Source organism: Bombina bombina, chromosome 3 (genome assembly GCF_027579735.1).
Source record: "Bombina bombina isolate aBomBom1 chromosome 3, aBomBom1.pri, whole genome shotgun sequence".
Classification (NCBI taxonomy): domain Eukaryota; kingdom Metazoa; phylum Chordata; class Amphibia; order Anura; family Bombinatoridae; genus Bombina; species Bombina bombina.
In genome coordinates, this window is record NC_069501.1 from 1112363822 (window position 1) to 1112386209 (window position 22388).

Below are 22388 nucleotides of genomic sequence, written 5' to 3' on the forward strand. Positions count from 1 at the left end.
ATAAAAACTTAGTATGTTTTCTAGTTAGACTAGTTAAAGGTCTGACAATGTGTGAAAAATCTTTAATGAATTTTCTATAAAAATTCGCAAATCCAAGGAATCTCTGAACATCTTTTTTGCAACTGGGTACTGGCCATTGAAGTATGGCTTCTACTTTACTGGTTTCCATAGTAATCCCAGTGGGAGAGATACAATAACCCAAAAAGGATATGGTGTTGGTGTTAAATATACACTTCTCTAATTTGGCGTAAAGATGATGATGCCTTAAACGAGATAGGACTTGTTTTACATGTGATAGATGGTTTGCATAAGTGTCTGAATAAATAAGGATGTCATCCAAATAGATAACAATACAGACATCCAAAAGGTCATGAAAAACATCATTTATAAAGCACTGGAAAGTGGCTGGGGCGTTACATAGCCCAAACGGCATTACAGTATATTCATATAGTCCGTAACGTGTACGGAAAGCCGTCAACCACTCATCCCCTTCTCTCATCCTGATCAAATTGTAAGCGCCTCTAAGATCAAGCTTGGTGTAGATGGTGGCACCTTGCAAGCGTTCAATTAGTTCAGGAATGAGAGGCAGGGGGTATCTGTTTTTCTTGGTGCATTTATTTAGTTGTCTATAGTCTATAATGGGGCGTAAGCTGCCATCCTTGTTTTTTACGAAAAACATAGCAGCGCCCGCTGAAGAAGTAGATGGTCGTATAAACCCTTTTTTCAGATTTTCATCTAAATATTCCTTAAGGTGAGCCAATTCTGGCTGAGACAGAGGATATATGTGACCATAAGGAATGGAACAATTAGGAATCAAATCAATAGGGCAATCATAACTTCTATGTGGTGGAAGTGTGGCTGCCTCAGCTTTATCAAAAACATCTGCATATTCCTTATAACAATCTGGTAGTGTATCTACAGATATATGACAAAGTGTATGAGAGTCATTACAGGATTCCTTACAGAACTGAGAGTCAAAAAGTACTGTCGCCTCTGTCCAGGAAATAGTGGGATTATGTTTAGACAACCACTGGATACCAAGTATCATAGGATAGACAGAACTTGGCAAAACATCAAAAGACATCAGTTCTGTATGCCCAGATGCTGAGGTGACAGTAAGTGGAACTGTGTGGTGTGAAATAGGACCTGAACTAAAAAAAGAACCATCAACCAAACGAATGGCTAGTGCAACACTCTTTTTTATTAGTGGTATTTTGTGCTTAACAACAAAAACTAAATCTATGAAATTCCCAGATGCTCCAGAGTCAATTACGGCCTGTACGTCTGTCTTCTGGTGGTCCCACTGTAATGAAAGAGGGATTGATAAATGAGGTGAACTGTTGTTAACCAGATTTACTGTCTGAGTATTACTTAAACTCTTACCCTTCTTTTGACGAAGGAGAGATGGGCAATCCCTTACGCCATGATCTTTTTCAGCGCAATACAGACAAAGGTTCAGCAGTTTGCGTCGAGCTTTTTCTTCAGCCTTTAGTGGCCCTCTAATGACAGCAACATCCATGGGTTCATCAAAATTCTTGGTAGAATGGGAAGGAAGATTGGAATGATACGAGGTGTATTTCCTAGGAGTATTATATACTGAGGACTTCTCAAACTTCCGTTCCCTGAGTCTTCGGTCAATTCCAATACATAAAGACATTAGAGCCTCGAGGTCGTCTGGAATTATACCTCTGGCCAGTTCGTCTTTTAAGGAGTCACTCAGACCCAAACGAAATTGATTCTTCAAAGCGGGATTATTCCACAAGGTGTCAGGAGCCCACCTCTTGAAATCCGTTATGTACTCCTCAACCATCCTTTTCCCTTGGCGTAGAGATCTTAGAGCAGTCTCAGCAGTATTCTGCTTATTATGATCCTCATATAACAGGGACATTGCGGTGAAGAAGGAATCAAGAGAATTTAATATTGGGTCATCAGTCTCATAGAAGGCGTTGGCCCAGGATCTAGCCTCTCCGCGTAAAAAGGAAATTACCGTTAAGACACGTATTCTGTCAGTAGGATAAGACTTTGGTTTCAAAGTGAACATAAGAGTACATGAATTTCTAAAGTCTCTAAACATAGTCCTATCCCCAGAGAATTTTTCAGGAGGGCTTACGACAGGTTCAGGTGTGGACTCTGTAGTAGAAGGTTTAGTTGCCATATGCTGATTGATAAATTTTCTGATGTTCTGGTTCTCAATTTGTATTTCTCTTAAACCCTGTAACATATTGTCCATACTTTGGGCTAGAGAACCCACTCTGTTAGAAAGCTCACTTAACTCCATATTAGAGGATAAAGGTACAATAAGCGGCTTGGTAATATGTAATGATTATGTAATGATATGTGTTTTATGTCAGAACATGTGTTGGAAAAAGTTCTGGTACCAATATCCACTATTGTAGGACCACTCAGCCTCACACCAAACCTTGGATTCACACAGATCTAACTTATAGGAATCCAGTTATGCTCATTGAACTGAGGGTCACTACTGCAGGGTACAGAGTGAAAACGGAGCTGTCACGCAACCAGAGAAGATAGAATAAAGAGATATTATCAGATAATTATGTTTAGAGAGATATCAAGTGATACATATGATAGATATTCCCATGAGGTGGAAATAAATAATTATATTAGAAGAGTCACACAAACACAGCAGACATATGCAAAAAACAAGCAGGAGTTACACTCTGAACCACACAAACAGCCAGTGGTGCAGAAAGTAAGGCAGAGAGCACAACCCAAAGGAGAATAAATGGGACACAAAGATAGAGACACTTGTAGTGAGTGTGATTGAGAACAATGTTGTTTGAGCTGAAACTAAACCCCAATCTGTGTTAGACAATGCCTTGTTCAACAGGTCTTGTTAGTATAGGTACTGTGGAACTGGACACATGCTGAAGTGTTAATACTCATTAATAACGTTATGCTGGAATATGCAGGTGTAGTTGATATATCAAGCAAAGCAGGGAACAGTCAATGAATGCAACGGTAAACCAGATGACATAAGTAGTACTTATAGTTAGTGTCCAGTATTAATAAATGCTGAATATGGCAAGCGAAGTAGTTATGCAGGTGGGTTAAGCAAACAGTCTATTTTGAGTAACGGTAAATGAAATCCAAGCTTAGGTGACAAGCAATATCCAAACAAGAAAGTTAAATATACAGACCAACTCTTGAAGAGATATGGGGGCAGCGTGTCAGCAGGAGAGGTAGATCGTATCCCATGTAGAAATGAAGGAGCGCGGTACACACGCTGTGAAGACGCTGAGATGCCGGGTGTGACGTCACACACCCGGTGTTGCAGAGACTAGAAACCGGAGTTGAAACTTTTGGTTCCGGATATGTAATGCTGTGGAGATGCACCGGGAGTGCGGCAGAGGAAAGCTGGAGCCAGCAGCACTTACTGAATACAAGGAGCTCAGGTAAGAAATTCCCCGTAACCAGAGGAATAGGGCTAGGTTTCTTTAGGCAGGAGTAAAAGGCGCTACTCAATCCAAATTACCAAGCAGGGAGCATAGAGAGGAGGGGCCTTAAATAGGGTAAGAGGAGCAGGACTTAAAGGGACAGATTTGTAACACAGAAAACCCTGACAGCCATATATGTCTGCTATTTCTGAACAAAGGGGATCCCAGAGAAGCATTTACAACCATTTGTGCCATAATTGCACAAGCTGCTTGTAAATAATTTCAGTGAGAAACCTAAAATTTTGAAAAATTTAAGTTTTTTTTTAACCCCTTAATGACAACAGTACTTTTCCATTTTCTGTCCGTTTGTGACAAAGGCTATTTTTACATTTTTGCGGTGTTTGTGTTTAGCTGTAATTTTCCTCTTACTCATTTACTGTACCCACACATATTATATACCGTTTTTCTCGCCATTAAATGGACTTTCTAAAGATACCATTATTTTCATCAAATCTTATAATTTACTATAAAAAATATATAAAATATGAGGAAAAAATGGAAAAAAAACACTTTTTTTTAACTTTTAGCCCCAAAATCTGTTACACATCTGCAACCACCAAAAAACACCCATGCTAAATAGTTTCTAAATTTTGTCCTGAGTTTAGAAATACCCAATGTTTACATGTTCTTTACTTTTTTTGCAAGTTATAGGGCCATAAATACAAGTAACACTTTGCTATTTCCAAACTACTTTTTTTCAAAATTACTGCTAGTTACATTGGGACACTGATATCTTTCAGGAATCTCTGAATATCCCTTGACATGTATATATTTTTTTTTAGAAGACATCCCAAAGTATTGATCTAGGCCCATTTTGGTATATTTCATGCCACCATTTCACCGCCAAATGCGATCAAATACAAAAAATCGTTCACTTTTTCACAATTTTTTTTCACAAACTTTCGGTTTCTCACTGAAATTGTTTACAAACAGCTTGTGCAATTATGGCAAAAATGGTTGTAAATGCTTCTCTGGCATCCCCTTTGTTCAGAAATAGCAGACATATATGGCTTTGGCGTTGCTTTTTGGTAATTAGAAGGCCGCTAAATGCCACTGCACACATACTTGTATTATGCCCAGCAGTGAAGGGGTTAATTAGGGAGCATGTAGGGAGCTTTTTGGGGTAATTTTAGCTTTAGTGTAGTGTAGTAAACAACCCAAAGTATTGATCAAGGCACATTTTGGTATATTTCATGCCACCATTTCACCGCCAAATACGTTCAAATAAAATTTTTTTTTACATTTTCTTAAATTTTTGGTTTCTTACTGAAATTATTTACAAACAGCTTGTGCAATTATGGCACAAATGGTTGTAAATGCTTCTCTGGGATCCCCTTTGTTCAGAAATAGCAGATATATATGGCTTTAGCGTTGCTTTTTGGTAATTAGAAGGCCACTAAATTCTGCTGCGCATCACACTTGTATTATGGCTAGCAGTAAAGGGGTTAATTAGGTAGCTTGTAGGGAGCTTGCAGGGTTAATTTTAGCTTTAGTGTAGAGATCAGCCTCCCACCTGAAACATCAGACCCAATGATCCCTCCCAAACAGCTATATTCCCTCCCCCACCCCACAATTGTTCCCGCCATCTTAAGTACTGGCAGAAAGTCTGCCAGTACTAAGATAAAAAGGTATATTTGGTTTTTTTTTTTTTTTTTTTTTTTATATAGCATATTTACATATGCTGCTGTATAGAATCCCCCCTTAGCCCCCAAACTCACAGATCCCCCATCAAACAGTTCTCTAACCCTCCCCCTCTAACTTAATGGGCACCATCTTGGGTACTGGCAGCTGTCTGCCAGTACCCAGTTTCTTAAAAAAAATATGCTTTTATTATTTTTTGGACTTTTTTCCCATTTTCTGTAGTGTAGCTTCCCCCCCCCCCCAGAACCCTTCGATCATTTATTGAATTAAAATCCCCCCTTTTCTCCCAATTTTGAAATACATGTTTTCTGTAGTGTAGCAGTTCCCACCCGCTCCCGCCCTGTGCACGCGCCCGCCGCCCACGTGCACGCGCCTGCGCGTCCGTGCACGCCCCCGGACACTGCCGCATCTGATCCGGCCTCCGATCCCGCCCCCTCCAAATCACAGGCCCTTGGAAGGCCGCCCACCCACCTCCCTGCCTTGCTCCCACCCACCAACGACGCTCCGGTGCAGAGAGGGCCACAGAGTGTCTCTCTCTGCATCGGAGGCTTGTAAAGGGGTATTGCAGGATGCCTCCATATGGAGGCATCACTGCAATACCCTCAGAGCTGCTGGAAGCGATTGTGATCGCTTCCAGCACTCTGTTAGACAACTGACGTACCAGGTACGTCTATTGTCATTAACTGCTTGTTAATGCATGACGTACCTGGTACGTCAGTTGTCATTAAGGGGTTAATTTGATCGTATTTGGCGGTTAAATTGTGGCATGAAATATACCAAAATGGGCCTAGATCAATAATTTGGGTTGTCTACTACACTACACTAAAGCTAAAATTAAACCTAAAAGCTCCCTACAAGCTCCCTAATTAACCCCTTCACTGCTGGGCATAATACACGTGTGGTGTGCAGCGGCATTTAGCGGCCTTCTAATTACCAAAAAGCAACGCCAAATCCATATAGGTCTGCTATTTCTGAACAAAGGGGATCCCAGAGAAGTATTTACAACCATTTATGCCATAATTGCACAAGTTGTTTGTAAATAAATTCAGCGAGAAACCTAAAGTTTGTGAAAAAAATTGTGAAAAAGTCAACAATTTTTTTTATTTGATCGCATTTGGCGGTGAAATGGTGGCATGAAATATACCAAAATGGGCCTAGATAAATGCTTTGGGATGTCTTCTAAATATAAATATATACATGTCAAGGGATATTCAGGGATTCCTGAAAGATATCAGTGTCCCAATGTAACTAGCGCTAATTTTGAAAAAAAACACAATTTATGCTTACCTGATAAATTTATTTCTCTTGTGGTGTATCCAGTCCACGGATCATCCATTACTTGTGGGATATTCTCATTCCCAACAGGAAGTTGCAAGAGGACACCCCCATCAGAGCTGTAATATAGCTCCTCCCCTAACTGTCATAGCCAGTCATTCGACCGAAAACAAGCCGAGAAAGGAGGAACCATAGGGTGTAGTGGTTACTGTAGTTTAAATTTAAAAATTACCTGCCTTAAAATGACAGGGCGGGCCGTGGACTGGATACACCACAAGAGAAATAAATTTATCAGGTAAGCATAAATTGTGTTTTCTCTTGTAAGGTGTATCCAGTCCACGGATCATCCATTACTTGTGGGATACCAATACCAAAGCTAAAGTACACGGATGAAGGGAGGGACAAGGCAGGAACTTAAATGGAAGGAACCACTGCCTGTAAAACCTTTCTCCCAAATATAGCCTCCGAAGAAGCAAAAGTATCAAATTTGTAAAATTTTGAAAAAGTATGAAGCGAAGACCAAGTCGCCGCCTTGCAAATCTGTTCAACAGAAGCCTCATTTTTAAAGGCCCAAGTGGAAGCCACAGCTCTAGTGGAATGAGCTGTAATCCTTTCAGGAGGCTGCTGTCCAGCAGTCTCATAGGCTAAGCGGATTAAGCTTCTTAGCCAAAAAGAAAAAGAGGTTGCCAAAGCCTTTTGACCTCTCCTCTGTCCAGAGTAGACAACAAACAAAGCAGATGTTTGACGAAAATCTTTAGTAGCTTGTAAGTAAAACTTTAAAGCACAGACCACGTCCAGATTGTGTAACACAAGGATGGAACAACAATCTCTTGATTGATATTCTTGTTAGATACCACCTTAGGTAAGAACCCAGGTTTGGTACGCAGGACTACCTTATCCGTATGAAAAATCAGATAAGGAGAATCACATTGTAAGGCAGATAGCTCAGAGACTCTACGAGCCGAGGAAATAGCTACCACAAAAAAAAAAAGAACTTTCCAAGATAAAAGTTTGATATCTATGGAATGAAGAGGTTCAAACGGAACTCCTTGAAGAACCTTAAGAACCAAGTTTAAGCTCCATGCTGGAGCAACAGGTTTAAACACAGGCTTGATTCAAACTAAAGCCTGACAAAATGCCTGAACGTCTGGAACATCTGCCAGACGCTAGTGCAAAAGAATAGACAGAGCAAAAATCTGTCCCTTTAAGAAACTAGCTGACAATCCTTTTTCCAAACCTTCTTGGAGAAAAGATAAAATCCTAGGAATCCTGACCTTACTCCATGAGTAACCCTTGGATTCACACCAATAAAGATATCTACGCCATACCTTATGGTAAATTTTCCAGGTGTCAGGCTTTCATGCCTGTATTAAGGTATCAATAACTGACTCGGAGAAGCCATGCTTTGATAAAATCAAGCATTCAATCTCCAGGCAGTCAGCCTCAGAGAAATTAGATTTGGATGGTTGAAAGGACCCTGAAGTAGAAGGTCCTGTCTCAGAGGCAGAGACCATGGTGGAAAGGATGACATGTCCACTAGATCTGCATACCAGGTCCTGCGTGGCCACGCAGGTGCTATCAGAATCACTGATGCTCTCTCCTGCTTGATCTTGGCAATCAGTTGAGGGAGCAGAGGAAACGGTGGAAACACATAAGCCAGGTTGAAAGACCAGGGCGCTGCTAGAGTATCTATCAGTGTTGCCTTGGGATCCCTGGACCTGGATCCGTAACACGGAAGCTTGGCGTTCTGGCGAGACGCCATGAGATCCAGTTCTGGTTTGCCCCAACGGAGAATCAGTTGTGCAAATACCTCCGGATGGAGTTCCCACTCTCCCGGATGAAAAGTCTGACGACTTAGAAAATCCGCCTCCCAGTGCTCTACACCTGGGATATGGATAGCTGATAGGTGGCAAGAGTGAATCTCTGCCCAGTGAATTATTTTTGAAACTTCTAACATCTCTAGGGAACTTCTTGTTCCCCCTCGATGGTTGATGTAAGCTACAGTCGTGATGTTGACCGACTGAAATCTGATGTACCTCAGAGTTGCTAACTGAGGCCAAACCTGAAGAGCCTTGAATATCGCTCTTAGTTCCAGAATATTTATTGGAAGGAGAGACTCCTCCTGAGTCCACGATCCCTGAGCCTTCAGGGAGTTCCAGACTGCACCCCAACCTAGAAGGCTGGCATTTGTTGTTACAATAGTCCAATCTGACCTGCGAAGGTCATACCTTTGGACAGATGGACCCGAGATAGCCACCAGGGAAGAGGATCCCTGGTCTCTTGGTCCAGATTCAGTTGAGGGGCCAAATCTGTGTAATCCCCGCTCCACTGACTGAGCCTGCATAGTTGCAGCGGTCTGAGATGTAAGCGTGCAAACGGCACTATGTCTATTGCCGCTACCATTAAGCCGATTACTTCCATACACTGAGCCACCAAAGGGCGCGGAATGGAATGAAGAACCCGACAGGAATTTAGAAGCTTTGATAACCTGGACTCCGTCAAGGTAATTTTTCATTTCTACAGAATCTATCAGAGTCCCTAGAAAGGAAACTCTTGTAAGTGGGGATAGAGAACACTTTTCCTCGTTCACTTTCCACCCATGCAACCTCAGAAATGCCAGTACTACGTCCGTATGAGACTTGGCAATTTGGAAGTTTGATGCCTGTATCAGGATGTCGTCTAAATAAGGGGCTACTGCTATGCCCTGCGGCCTTAGGACCGCCAAAAGCGACCCTAGAACCTTTGTAAAGATTCTTGGGGCTGTAGCTAATCCAAAGGGAAGAGCTACAACTGGTAATGCCTGTCTTGAAAGGCAAACCTGAGAAAACGATGATGATCTTTGTGTATCGGAATGTGAAGATAAGCATCCTTTAGATCCACTGTAGTCATATATTGACCATCCTGGATCAGTGGTAGGATGGTACGAATAGTTTCCATCTTGAACGACGGAACTTTGAGGAATTTGTTTAAGATTTTAGATCCAAAATCGGTCTGAAGGTTCCCTCTTTTTTGGGAACCACAAACAGATTTGAGTAAAAACCCTGTTCCTGTTCCTCCTTTGGAACTGGATGGATCACTCCCATAACTAGGAGGTCTTGTACACAGTGTAAGAATGCCTCACTCTTTATCTGGTTTGCAGATAATTGTGAAAGGTGAAATCTCCCTTTTGGGGGGGGGAAGCTTTGAAGTCCAGAAGATATCCCTGGGATATAATTTCCAACGCCCAGGGATCCTGAACATCTCTTGCCCACGCCTGGGCGAAGAGTGAAAGTCTGCCCCCTACTAGATCCGTTACCGGATAGGGGGTCGTTCCTTCATGCTGTCTTAGAGGCAGCAGCAGGCTTTTTGACCTGCTTACCTTTTTTCCAGGTCTGGTTTGGTCTCCAGACCATCTTGGATTGAGCAAAAGTTCCCTCTTGTTTATTATTAGAGGAAGTTGATGCCGCACCTGCCTTGAAGTTTCGAAAGGCACGAAAATTAGACTGTTTGGCCCTAGATTTGAACCTGTCCTGAGGAAGGGCACAACCTTTTACTCCCGTGATATCAGCAATAATCTCCTTCAAACCAGGCCCGAATAGGCCCCTTGAAGGGAATGTTAAGTAGCTTAGATTTTAAAGTCACGTCAGCTGACCATGATTTAAGCCATAGCGCTCTGCGCGCCTGTATAGCAAAACCAGAATTCTTAGCCGTTAGTTTATTCAAATGAACAATGGCATCAGAAATAAAATAATTGGCTAGCTTAAGTGCTCTAAGTTTGCCAAGTATGTCATCCAATGGAGTCTCTACCTGTAAAGCCTCTTCCAGAGACTCAAACCAGTACGCCGCAGCAGCAGTGACAGGGGCAATGCATGCAATGGGCTGTAGGATAAAACCTTGTTGAATAAATATTTTCTTAAGGTAACCTTCTAATTTTTTATCCATTGGCACTAAAAAAGCACAACTGTCCTCGACAGGGATAGTAGTACGCTTTGCTAGAGTAGAAACTGCTCCCTCCACCTTAGGGACTGTCTGCCATAAGTCCCGTGTGGTGGCGTCTATTGGAAAACATTTTTCTAAAAATAGCAGGGGAAGAGAACGGCACACCTGGTCTATCCCATTCCTTATTAATAATTTCTGTAAACCTTTTAGGTATTGGAAAAACATCAGTACACACCGGCACTGCAAAGCATTTATCCAGTCTACAAAATTTCTCTGGCACTGCAATGGTATCACAGTCATTCAGAGCAGCTAAAACCTCCCTAAGTAACACACGGAGGTGTTCAAGCTTAAATTTAAATGTAGAAATATTAGAATCAGGTATCTTTCCTGAGTCATTAATATCACCCACTGACTGAAGCTCTCCTTCCTCAGCTTCTGCATATTGTGAGGCAGTATCAGACATGGTTCTTAAAGCGTCAGTATGCTCTGCATTTTGTCTCACCCCAGAGCTATCTCGCTAACCTCTAAGTTCAGGTAGTCTGGCTAATACCGCTGACAGTGTATTATCCATGACTGTCGCCATGTCTTGTAAAGTAAACGCTATGGGCGCCCTAGATGTACTTGGCGCCATTTGAGCGTGAGTCCCTTGGGCGGGAGTCAAAGGGTCTGACACGTGGGGAGAGTTAGTCGGCATAACTTTCCCCTCGTCAGATTCCTCTGGTGATAATTTTTTTAAAAACAGAATATGATCTTTACTGCATAAAATGAAATCAGTACATTTGGTACACATTCTAAGATGGGATTCCACCATGGCTTTTAAACATAATGAACAAGGAGTTTCTTCTATGTCAGACATGTTTATACAGACTAGCAATGAGACTAGCAAGCTTGGAAAACACTTTAAATCAAGTTAACAAGCAAATATAAAAAACGGTACTGTGCCTTTAAGAGAAACAAATTTTGTCAGAATTTGAAAAACAGTGAAAAAATGCAGTAAATCAAACGAAATTTTTACAGTGTATGTAATTGGCTAGCAGAGCATTGCATCCACTTGCAAATGGATGATTAACCCCTTAGTTCAAAAAACGGATCAAAAAAATTAAATAGACTTTTTTTTTTTTTTTTTTTTTTTAACAGTCACAACCAACTGCCACAGCAAGCTGTGGTCCTACCTTCCCCAATAAACGACTTTGGAAAGCCTTTGAGCCCTTTAGAGATGTCCTATAGCATACAGGGGACTCCTGAGGGAAGCTGGATGTCACAGTTTGTAATTTTAACTGCACCAACTGTAACTTTTATACTATAACAGTGGAAAGCCTCAGTAAAACTGTTTCTAGTCAAAATTTAAGCCAGCCATGTGGAAAAAACTAGGCCCCAATAAAGTTTTATCACCAATGCATATATAAAAATGATTAAACATGCCAGCAAACGTTTATATTGCAATATCATAAGGGTATTACCCCTGGGAGTAAGCATGATACCAGTCGTTATTAAATCACTGTATTCAGGCTTAACTTACATTAATCCGGTATCAGCAGCATTTTCTAGTGTTTTCTATCTCTAGAAAAAATTATAACTGCACATACCTGATAGCAGAATAAACTGCACGCCATTCTCTCGCTGAAGTTACCTCATCTGTGTAATCCCCTCAGACATATGTGAGAATAGCAATGGATCTTAGTTACAACCTGATAAGATCATAGAAACCTCAGGCAGATTCTTCTTCTATTTACTGCCTGAGATAAAATAGCACAACTCCGGTACTATTTAAAAATAACAAACTTTTGATTGAAGAAAATAAACTAACTATATTTAACCACTCTCTCCTACAACATCCTATCTTGTTGAGAGTTGCAAGAGAATGACTGGCTATGACAGTTAGGGGAGGAGCTATATTACAGCTCTGCTGGGGGTGTCCTCTTGCAACTTCCTGTTGGGAATGAGAATATCCCACAAGTAATGGATGATCCGTGGACTGGATACACCTTACAAGAGAAAGTGGTTTGGAAATAGCAAAGTACTACTTGTATTTATGGCCCTATAACTTGCAAAAAAAGCAAAGAACATGTAAACATTGGGTATTTCTAAACACGGGACAAAATTTAGAAACTATTTAGAATGGGTGTTTTTTGGTGGTTGTAGATGTGTAACAGCTTTTGGGGGTAAAAGTTAGAAAAAGTGTGTTTTTTTTTCAATTTTTTCCTCATATTTTATATTTTTTTTATAGTAAATTATAAGATATGATGAAAATAATGGTATCTTTAGAAAGTCCATTTAATGGCGAGAAAAACGGTATATAATATGTGTGGGTAAAGTAAATGAGTAAGAGAAAAATTACAGCTAAACGCAAACACTGCAGAAATGTAAAAATAGCCATTGTCATTAAGGGTAAGAAAATTGAAAAATGGTCCGGTCATTAAGGGGTTAAGTATTGTATTTTTTAGAACTGAAGTAGTTTCAGTATTATTTTATATTTTGTGTACACATGGATCCATGTTTTAGGGAAATATTATGTTTTAAAATGGTTTAATGTATTAATTTGTTTATGAGAGTATACATTAAATTTATTTATACCAGTTATTCCTATCACCTCTGCCTTTGGCGCTCACTCCATACTCCATTCTTCCTTTTTTTGCATTACCACATAGGGACTACATTACCACAGACAGACTAAATTACCACAGAGAGACTACATTACCACAGAGAGACTACATTACCACAGAGAGACTACATTACCACATAGAGACTACATTACCACATAGAGACTACATTACCACATAGAGACTACATTACCAGAGAGGGACTAAATTACCACAGAGAGACTACATTACCACAGAGAGACTACATTACCACAGAGAGACTACATTACCACAGAGAGACTACATTACCACATAGAGACTACATTACCAGAGAGGGACTAAATTACCACAGAGAGACTACATTAAAACAGAGAGACTACATTACCACATAGAGACTACATTACCATATAGAGAATACATTACTAAAGCCAAACTATATAGCCATGATGCTAAAAATACAAATTATATTATTCAAAAGTTTTCAACAGTTCATAATGTGGGATTCTGTCTGCAGTGTGTACCACAGTATTATTGAGCATTTTTTGATAGATACACCTCCTTGGTGGCATTAAAAAGTGTTATTAAGTCATTAACTATACTTTGCTTCACACACAAAAAATATAAAAAATAAAAAAGGTTGAATAAAAGACTTAGGGGTCAATTTATTATTGTGTGGACGGACATGATACGATTGATAAATGTCGACAGTGTATCATTGCACCAGAAGTTCTTGTGAAATGCTGGTGCAATACCGCCCCCTGCAGATTTGCGGCCAATCGTATTTGATCAGGCTGATTGTTTTCCGCCACCTCAGAGGTGGCGGACGAGTTAAGGGGCAGCGCTCTTACGACTGCTGCTTCTTAACTTCCTCTTCAGGCGGAACTGAAGCGGAGTGGGTTGGAAGCAGCATCCGCTGCTTCATAAATCGACCCCTGAGTCTCAGTCTTGCAAAAGACAGATCTGTATTAAAGAAAAAAAAAAAAAGAAAAAAAAAAAAAAAGGAAAATATGGAAACGTTGGGGAAAATCTGTAAGAAGATATGCTTAATTTGACTCTAAGGTAAATTAAAAGAAAATCTACAAAATTATTTGGAAACCTAAAATTGTACCTTTTAGACATACTTTTTATTACATTGAGTCAGATGCATTTTGTTTTCCCAAAAGCCAGAACTTTAATGATGGTTGATCATTGTCCTGTACAATATTGAGTTAAAGGGATAAAAAAAACAAAAATGTTCTTTCATGACTCAGATAGAACATACAATCTTAAACAACTTTTTAATTTACTTTTATTATCAAATATTGTCCATTTTTTCTGTATCTTTGTTAAAAAAGTAGGAAGGTAAGATCAAGAGCGTGCACGTATCTTTAGTAATACACGTTTTGCAAGAATTCTATACTTTAGCAAGAACAATAGATGGCAGCACTATTTCCTGTCTCTTCAACAAAGAATAAAGCGAGAATTAAGCATATTGGAAACCTTTTTTAGATTGCTTTGTATGAATCCTGAAAAACAATTTGGGTTTCATATCCCTTTAATGTTACTTGCTCTGCATGAACGTTATTTCCTAAAATGCTATCCGTCCCATTTCTCCAAAGACTCTCTTATTATTTGTAATCATTGAAAGGTAAATTTAATTAAAATACAGCTGATTTCCACTTCCCTAGGATTCTCAGAAATGTACAATAAATAAAATTCAAGAATATTAAGTGGAAAACTTCTCTTAGATTTATATGTGAACCACAGCATAATCTGAAGTAATACGTTTCATTAATCACTCACCCTCCTCCACCAGTAATGTAATTGTATCCCCCAGTACCCAATCCATAACCGTAACGTTCTCCCAGGAAGACTGGTTCATTTGGATCATAGCAGCTGAGCAGTTTCTGTAATCTTGGAAGGCTAAAAGAGAAATAAAACATTATTCAAGCAAGTAAACCAGCATAATACGACAAAGTACTGCTGTGTCAATACAGAAATAAAATCCTTGTAGCAAAATGTAATAGAGATAAAGCACATTTTGTCTTTAATTACATATACAGCTGCTTGTTGACAATACTTTTTAATCCAATGGAAAGAGAATCTTTTTATATGTCCGGAAAAATATAAAAATATGTTGCCTGTAGCGTGGCACTGACTTATTTATATTTTTGTACATGTAAAATGCTTCAGTAACAGCTTTGCTGAATTTTATAGAAAGTTTGGTATATTTAACGTACCTTGATATGCAGGAATTCAATAAAAGGATTTGCCATACAGACCACAGAAAATAGACACCTAGATTACGAGTTTTGCGTTAACAGGGGTGCGGTGCTAACGAGCAGTTTATGCTCACCGGTCACTTACAGACAACGCTGGTATTACGTGTTTTTACGTTAGCCGCAGAAAAGTGAGCAGAGGGCAAAATTTAGCTCCACATCTCACCTCAATACCAGAGCTGCTTACGGAAGCGGTGAGCTGGCTAAACGTGCTTGTGCACGATTTCCCCATAGGAATCAATGGGGGAGAGCCGGCTGAAAAACAGTCTAACACCTGAAAAAAAAGCAGCGTAAAGCTCCTAATGCAGCCCCATTGATTCCTATGGGGAAATACTTTTAATGTCTACAACTAACACCCTAACATGAACCCCGAGTCTAAACACCCCTAATCTTACACTTATTAACCCCTAATCTGCCGCTCTGGACACCGCCGCCACCTACATTATACTTATGAACCCCTAATCTGCTGCCCCCAACATCGCCGAACCCTACATTTTATTTATTAACCCCTAATCTGCCTCCCCCAATGTCGCCGCCACCTACCTACACTTATTAACCCCTAATCTGCCGCCCCTAACGTCGTCGCCGCCACTATATTAAAATTAACCCCTAACCCTAACCCCCCCTAACTTAAATATAATTTAAATAAATATAAATAAAATTACTACAATTAACTAAATAATTCCTATTTAAAACTAAATACTTACCTATAAAATAAACCCTAAGGCCTAGATTTGGAGTTTGGCGGTAGATGGGCTGTTAACGCTACGCGGGCTTTTTTCTGGCCGCACCATAAAATTAACTCTGGTATCGAGAGTTCAAAAAAATGCTGCGTTAGGCTCCAAAAAAGGAGCGTAGAGCATTTTTACCGCAAATGCAACTCTCGATACCAGAGTTGCTTACGGACGCGGCCAGCCTCAAAAACGTGCTTGTGCACGATTCTCCCATAGGAAATAATGGGGCTGTTTGAGCTGAAAAAAAACCTAACACCTGCAAAAAAGCAGCGTTCAGCTCCTAACGCAGCCCCATTGTTTCCTATGGGGAAACACTTCCTACGTCTGCACCTAACACTCTAACATGCACCCCGAGTCTAAACACCCCTAACCTTACACTTATTAACCCCTAATCTGCCGACCCTGCTATCGCTGACCCCTGCATATTATTATTAATCCCTAATCTGCCGCTCCGGAAACCGCCGCAACCTACATTATCCCTATGTACCCCTAATCTGCTGCCCCTAACACCGCCGACCCCTATATTATATTTATTAACCCCTAACCTGCCCCCCACAACGTCGCCGCCAGCTACTTACAATAATTAACCCCTAATCTGCCGACCGCAAAGCGCCGCCACCTACGTTATCCTTATGTACCCCTAATCTGCTGCCCCTAACACCGCCGACCCCTATATTATATTTATTAAACCCTAATCTGCCCCCCTCAATATCGCCGACACCTGCCTACACTTATTAACCCCTAATCTGCCGAGCGGACCTGAGTGCTACTATAATAAAGTTATTAACCCCTAATCCGCCTCACTAACCCTATCATAAATAGTATTAACCCCTAATCTGCCCTCCCTAACATCGCCGACACCTAACTTCAATTATTAACCCCTAATCTGCCGACCGGAGCTCACCGCTATTCTAATAAATGTATTAACCCCTAAAGCTAAGTCTAACCCTAACACTAACACCCCCCTAAATTAAATATAATTTAAATCTAACGAAATGAATTATCTCTTATTAAATAAATTATTCCTATTTAAAGCTAAATACTTACCTGTAAAATTAATCCTAATATAGCTACACTATAAATTATAATTATATTGTAGCTATTTTAGGATTTATATTTATTTTACAGGTAACTTTGTATTTATTTTAACCAGGTACAATAGCTATTAAATAGTTAAGAACTATTTAATAGTTACCTAGTTAAAATAATAACAAAATTACCTGTAAAATAAGTCCTAACCTAAATTATAATTAAACCTAACACTACCCTATCAATAAATTAATTAAATAAAATACCTACAATTACCTACAATAAAACCTAACACTACACTATCAATAAATAAATTAAATACAATTTCTACAAATAACTACAATTACATAAACTAACTAAAGTGCAAAAAATAAAAAAGAACTAAGTTACAAAAAATAAAAAAATATTTACAAACATAAGAAAAATATTACAACAATTTTAAACTAATTACACCTACTCTAAGCCCCCTAATAAAATAACAAAGACCCCCAAAATAAAAAAATGCCCTACCCTATTCTAAATTAATAAATTTAAAAGCTCTTTTACCTTACCAGCCCTGAACAGCGCCCTTTGCGGGGCATGCCCCAAGAAATTCAGCTCTTTTGCCTGTAAAAAAAAACATACAATACCCCCCCCAACATTACAACCCACCACCCACATACCCCTAATCTAACCCAAACCCCCCTTAAATAAACCTAACACTAAGCCCCTGAAGATCATCCTACCTTGTCTTCACCATACCAGGTTCACCGATCGGTCCAAAAGAGCTCCTCCGATGTCCTGATCCAAGCCCAAGCGGGGGGCTGAAGAGGTCCATGATCCGGCTGAAGTCTTCATCCAAGCGGGCCAGAAGAGGTCTTCCATCCGATTGAAGTCTTCATCCAAGCGGCATCCATCTGGAGCGAAGCGGCAGCATCCTGAAGACCTCCACCGCGGAACATCCATCCTGGCCGACGACTGAACGACGAATGACGGTTCCTTTAAATGACGTCACCCAAGATGGCGTCCCTCGAATTCCGATTGGCTGATAGGATTCTATCAGCCAATGGGAATTAAGGTAGGAATATTCTGATTGGCTGATGGAATCAGCCAATCAGAATCAAGTTCAATCCGATTGGCTGATCCAATCAGCCAATCAGATAGAGCTCGCATTCTATTGGCTGATCGGAACAGCCAATAGAATGCGAGCTCTATCTGATTGGCTGATTGGATCAGCCAATCGGATTGAACTTGATTCTGATTGGCTGATTCCATCAGCCAATCAGAATATTCCTACCTTAATTCCGATTGGCTGATAGAATCCTATCAGCCAATCGGAATTCGAGGGACGCCATCTTGGGTGACGTCATTTAAAGGAACCGTCATTCGTCGTTCAGTCGTCGGCCAGGATGGATGTTCCGCGGTGGAGGTCTTCAGGATGCTGCCGCTTCGCTCCGGATGGATGCCGCTTGGATGAAGACTTCAATCGGATGGAAGACCTCTTCTGGCCCGCTTGGATGAAGACTTCAGCCGGATCATGGACCTCTTCAGCCCCCCGCTTGGGCTTGGATCAGGACATCGGAGGAGCTCTTCTGGACCGATCGGTGAACCTGGTATGGTGAAGACAAGGTAGGATGATCTTCAGGGGCTTAGTGTTAGGTTTATTTAAGGGGGGTTTGGGTTTGATTAGGGGTATGTGGGTGGTGGGTTGTAATGTTGGGGGGGGGGTATTGTATGTTTTTTTTTACAGGCAAAAGAGCTGAATTTCTTGGGGCATGCCCCGCAAAGGGCCCTGTTCAGGGCTGGTAAGGTAAAAGAGCTTTTAAATGTATTAATTTAGAATAGGGTAGGGCATTTTTTTATTTTGGGGGTCTTTGTTATTTTATTAGGGGGCTTAGAGTAGGTGTAATTAGTTTAAAATTGTTGTAATATTTTTCTTATGTTTGTAAATATTTTTTTATTTTTTGTAACTTAGTTCTTTTTTATTTTTTGTACTTTAGTTAGTTTATGTAATTGTAGTTATTTGTAGCAATTGTATTTAATTTATTTATTGATAGTGTAGTGTTAGGTTTTATTGTAGGTAATTGTAGGTATTTTATTTAATTAATTTATTGATAGGGTAGTGTTAGGTTTAATTATAACTTAGGTTAGGACTTATTTTACAGGTAATTTTGTTATTATTTTAACTAGGTAACTATTAAATAGTTCTTAACTATTTAATAGCTATTGTACCTGGTTAAAATAATTACAAAGTTGCCTGTAAAATAAATATTAATCCTAAAATAGCTACAATATAATTATAATTTATAGTGTAGCTATATTAGGATTAATTTTACAGGTAAGTATTTAGCTTTAAATAGGAATAATTTATTTAATAAGAGTTAATTTATTTTGTTAGATTTAAATTATATTTAACTTAGGGGGGTGTTAGTGTTAGGGTTAGACTTAGCTTTAGGGGTTAATCCATTACAGTAGCGGCGAGATTCGGTCGGCAGATTAGGGGTTAATAATTGAAGTTAGGTGTCGGCGATGTTAGGGAGGGCAGATTAGGGGTTAATACTATTTATTATAGGGTTATTGAGGCGGGAGTGAGGGGGATTAGGGGTTAATAACTTTATTATAGTAGCGGTTCGGTCCGCTCGGCAGATTAGGGGTTAATAAGTGTAGGCCGGTGGAGGCGACGTTGAGGGGGGCAGATTAGGGGTTAATAAATATAATATAGGGGTCGGCGGTGTTAGGGGCAGCAGATTAGGGGTACATAAGGATAACGTAGGTGGCGGCGCTTTGCGGTCGGCAGATTAGGGGTTAATTATTGTAAGTAGCTTGCGGCGACGTTGTGGGGGGCAGGTTAGGGGTTAATAAATATAATACAGGGGTCGGCAGGGTTAGGGGCAGCAGATTAGGGGTACATAAGTATAACGTAGGTGGCGGTCGGCAGATTAGGGGTTAAAAAAATGTAATCGAGTTGCGGCGATGTGGGGGGACCTCGGTTTAGGGGTACATAGGTAGTTTATGGGTGTTAGTGTACTTTAGGGTACAGTAGTTAAGAGCTTTATGAACCGGCGTTAGCCCAGAAAACTCTTAACTCCTGCTTTTTTCCTGCGGCTGGAGTTTTGTCGTTAGAGCTCTAACGCTCACTTCAGAAACGACTCTAAATACCGGCGTTAGGAAGATCCCATTGAAAAGATAGGATACGCAATTGACGTAAGGGGATCTGCGGTATGGAAAAGTCGCGGCTGAAAAGTGAGCGTTAGACCCTATTTTGAGTGACTCCAAATACCGGCGGTAGCCTAAAACCAGCGTTAGGAGCCTCTAACGCTGGTTTTCACGGCTAACGCCGAACTCTAAATCTAGGCCTAAGATAGCTACAATATAACTAATAGTTACATTGTAGCTAGCTTAGGATTTATTTTTATTTTACAGGCAACTTTGTATTTATTTTAACTAGGTACAATAGTTATTAAATAGTTATTAACTATTTAATAGCTACCTAGTTAAAATAAAGACAAATTTACCTGTAAAATAAAACCTAACCTTAGTTACAATTACACCTAACACTACACTACAATAAAATTAATTCCCTAAATTAACTACAATTAAATACAATTAAATACAATTATCTAAAGTACGAAAAAAAACAAACACTAAATTAGAGAAAATAATTACAAGTTTTTTAAACTAATTACACCTAATCTAATCCCCATAATAAAATAAAAAAGCCCCCCAAAATAATAAAAAGTCCTAGCCTATACTAAATTACAAATAACCCTTAAAAGGGCTTTTTGCGGGGCATTGCCCCAAAGTAATCAGCTCTTTTACTTGTAAAAAAAAGTACCATACCCCCCCAACATTACAACCCACCACCCACACACCCAACCCTACTCTAAAACCCACCCAATCCCCCCTTAATAAAACCTAACACTAACCCCTTGAAGATCACCCTACCTTGAGAAGTCTTCACCCAACCGGGCTGAAGTCCTCAATGAAGCCGGGCGAAGTGGTCCGCCAGACGGGCAGAAGTCTTCATCCAAGCCGGGAAGAAGAGGTCCTCCAGACGGGCAGAAGTCTTCATTCAGACGGCATCTTCATCCATCCTGCGCGGAGTGGGTCCATCTTCAAGACATCCGACGCGGAGCATCCTTCCTGGCTGACGACTACCCGACGAATGAAGGTTCCTATAAGTGACGTCATCCAAGATGGCATCCCTTCAATTCCGATTGGCTGATAGAATTCTATCAGCCAATTGGAATTAAAGGGACAGTCAAGTCCAAAAAAAACTTTCATGATTTAAATAGGGCATGCAATTTTAAACAACTTCCCAATTTACTTTTATCACCAATTTTGATTTGTTCTCTTGGTATTCTTAGCTGAAAGCTAAACCTAGGAGGTTCATATGCTAATTTCTTAGACCTTGAAGACTGCCTCTAATCTGAATACATTTTGACCACTAGAGGGCATTAGTTCATATGTTTCATATAGATAACATTGAGCTCATGCACGTAAAGTGACCTAGGCGTGAGCACTGATTGGCTAAACTGCATGTCTGTCAAAAGAACTGAAATAAGGGGGCAGTCAGCAGAGGCATAGATACAAGATAATTACAGAGATAAATCATGTATTATTATAACTGTGTTGGATATGCAAAACTTGGGAATGGGTAATAAAGGAATTTTTTTAAACAACAAAAATTCTGGTGTTGACTGTCCCTTTAAGGTAGGAAAAATCCTATTGGCTGATGCAATCAGCCAATAGGATTGAACTTCAATACTATTGGCTGATTGGAACAGCCAATAGAATGCGAGCTCAATCCTATTGGCTGTTCTAATCAGCCAATAGGATTGAAGTTCAATCCTATTGGCTGATTGCATCAGCCAATAGGAATTTTTCTACCTTAATTCCGATTGGCTGATAGAATTCTATCAGCCAATCGGAATTGAAGGGACGTCATCTTGAATGCCATCACTTAAAGGAACCTTTATTCGTCTGCTAGTCGTCGGCCAGGAAGGATGCTCCGCGTCGGATGTCTTGAAGATGGACCCGCTACACGCCGGATGGATGAAGATAGAAGATGCCGTCTGGATAAAGACTTCTGCCCGTCTGGAGGACCTCTTCTTCCCGGCTAGGATGAATACTTCTGCCCATCTGGAGGACCTCTTCTTCCCGGCTAGGATGAATACTTCTGCCCGTCTGAAGGCCCACTTTGCCCAGCTTCGTTGAGGACTTTGGCCCGGTTATGTGAAGACTTCTCAAGGTAGGGTGATCTTCAAGTGGCTAGTGTTAGGTTTTATTAAGGGGGGATTGGGTGGGTTTTAGAGTAGGGTTGGGTGTGTGGGTGGTGGTTTTAATGTTGGGGGGGTATTGTACTTTTTTTTACAGGTAAAAGAGGTAAAAGGCAATGCCCCGCTAAAGGCCCTTTTAAGGGCTATTTGTAATTTAGTATAGGGTAGGGCTTTTTATTATTTTGTGGGGCTTTTTTATTTTATTAGGGGTATTAGATTAGGTGTAATTAGTTTAAAA

At 40.2% G+C, this 22388-nt stretch overlaps 1 protein-coding gene across 1 annotated transcript in view; it reads right to left on the minus strand.

The window, feature by feature from the left end:
* Positions 1 to 22388, minus strand: part of B3GLCT (beta 3-glucosyltransferase) — a 1048073-nt gene that overhangs the window by 144864 nt on the left and 880821 nt on the right. Inside the window, exon 13 of the mRNA XM_053708467.1 lies at positions 14654 to 14773. Coding sequence (XP_053564442.1) covers positions 14654 to 14773 — 120 coding nt within the window. The remainder of the gene's footprint in view (positions 1 to 14653; positions 14774 to 22388) is intronic.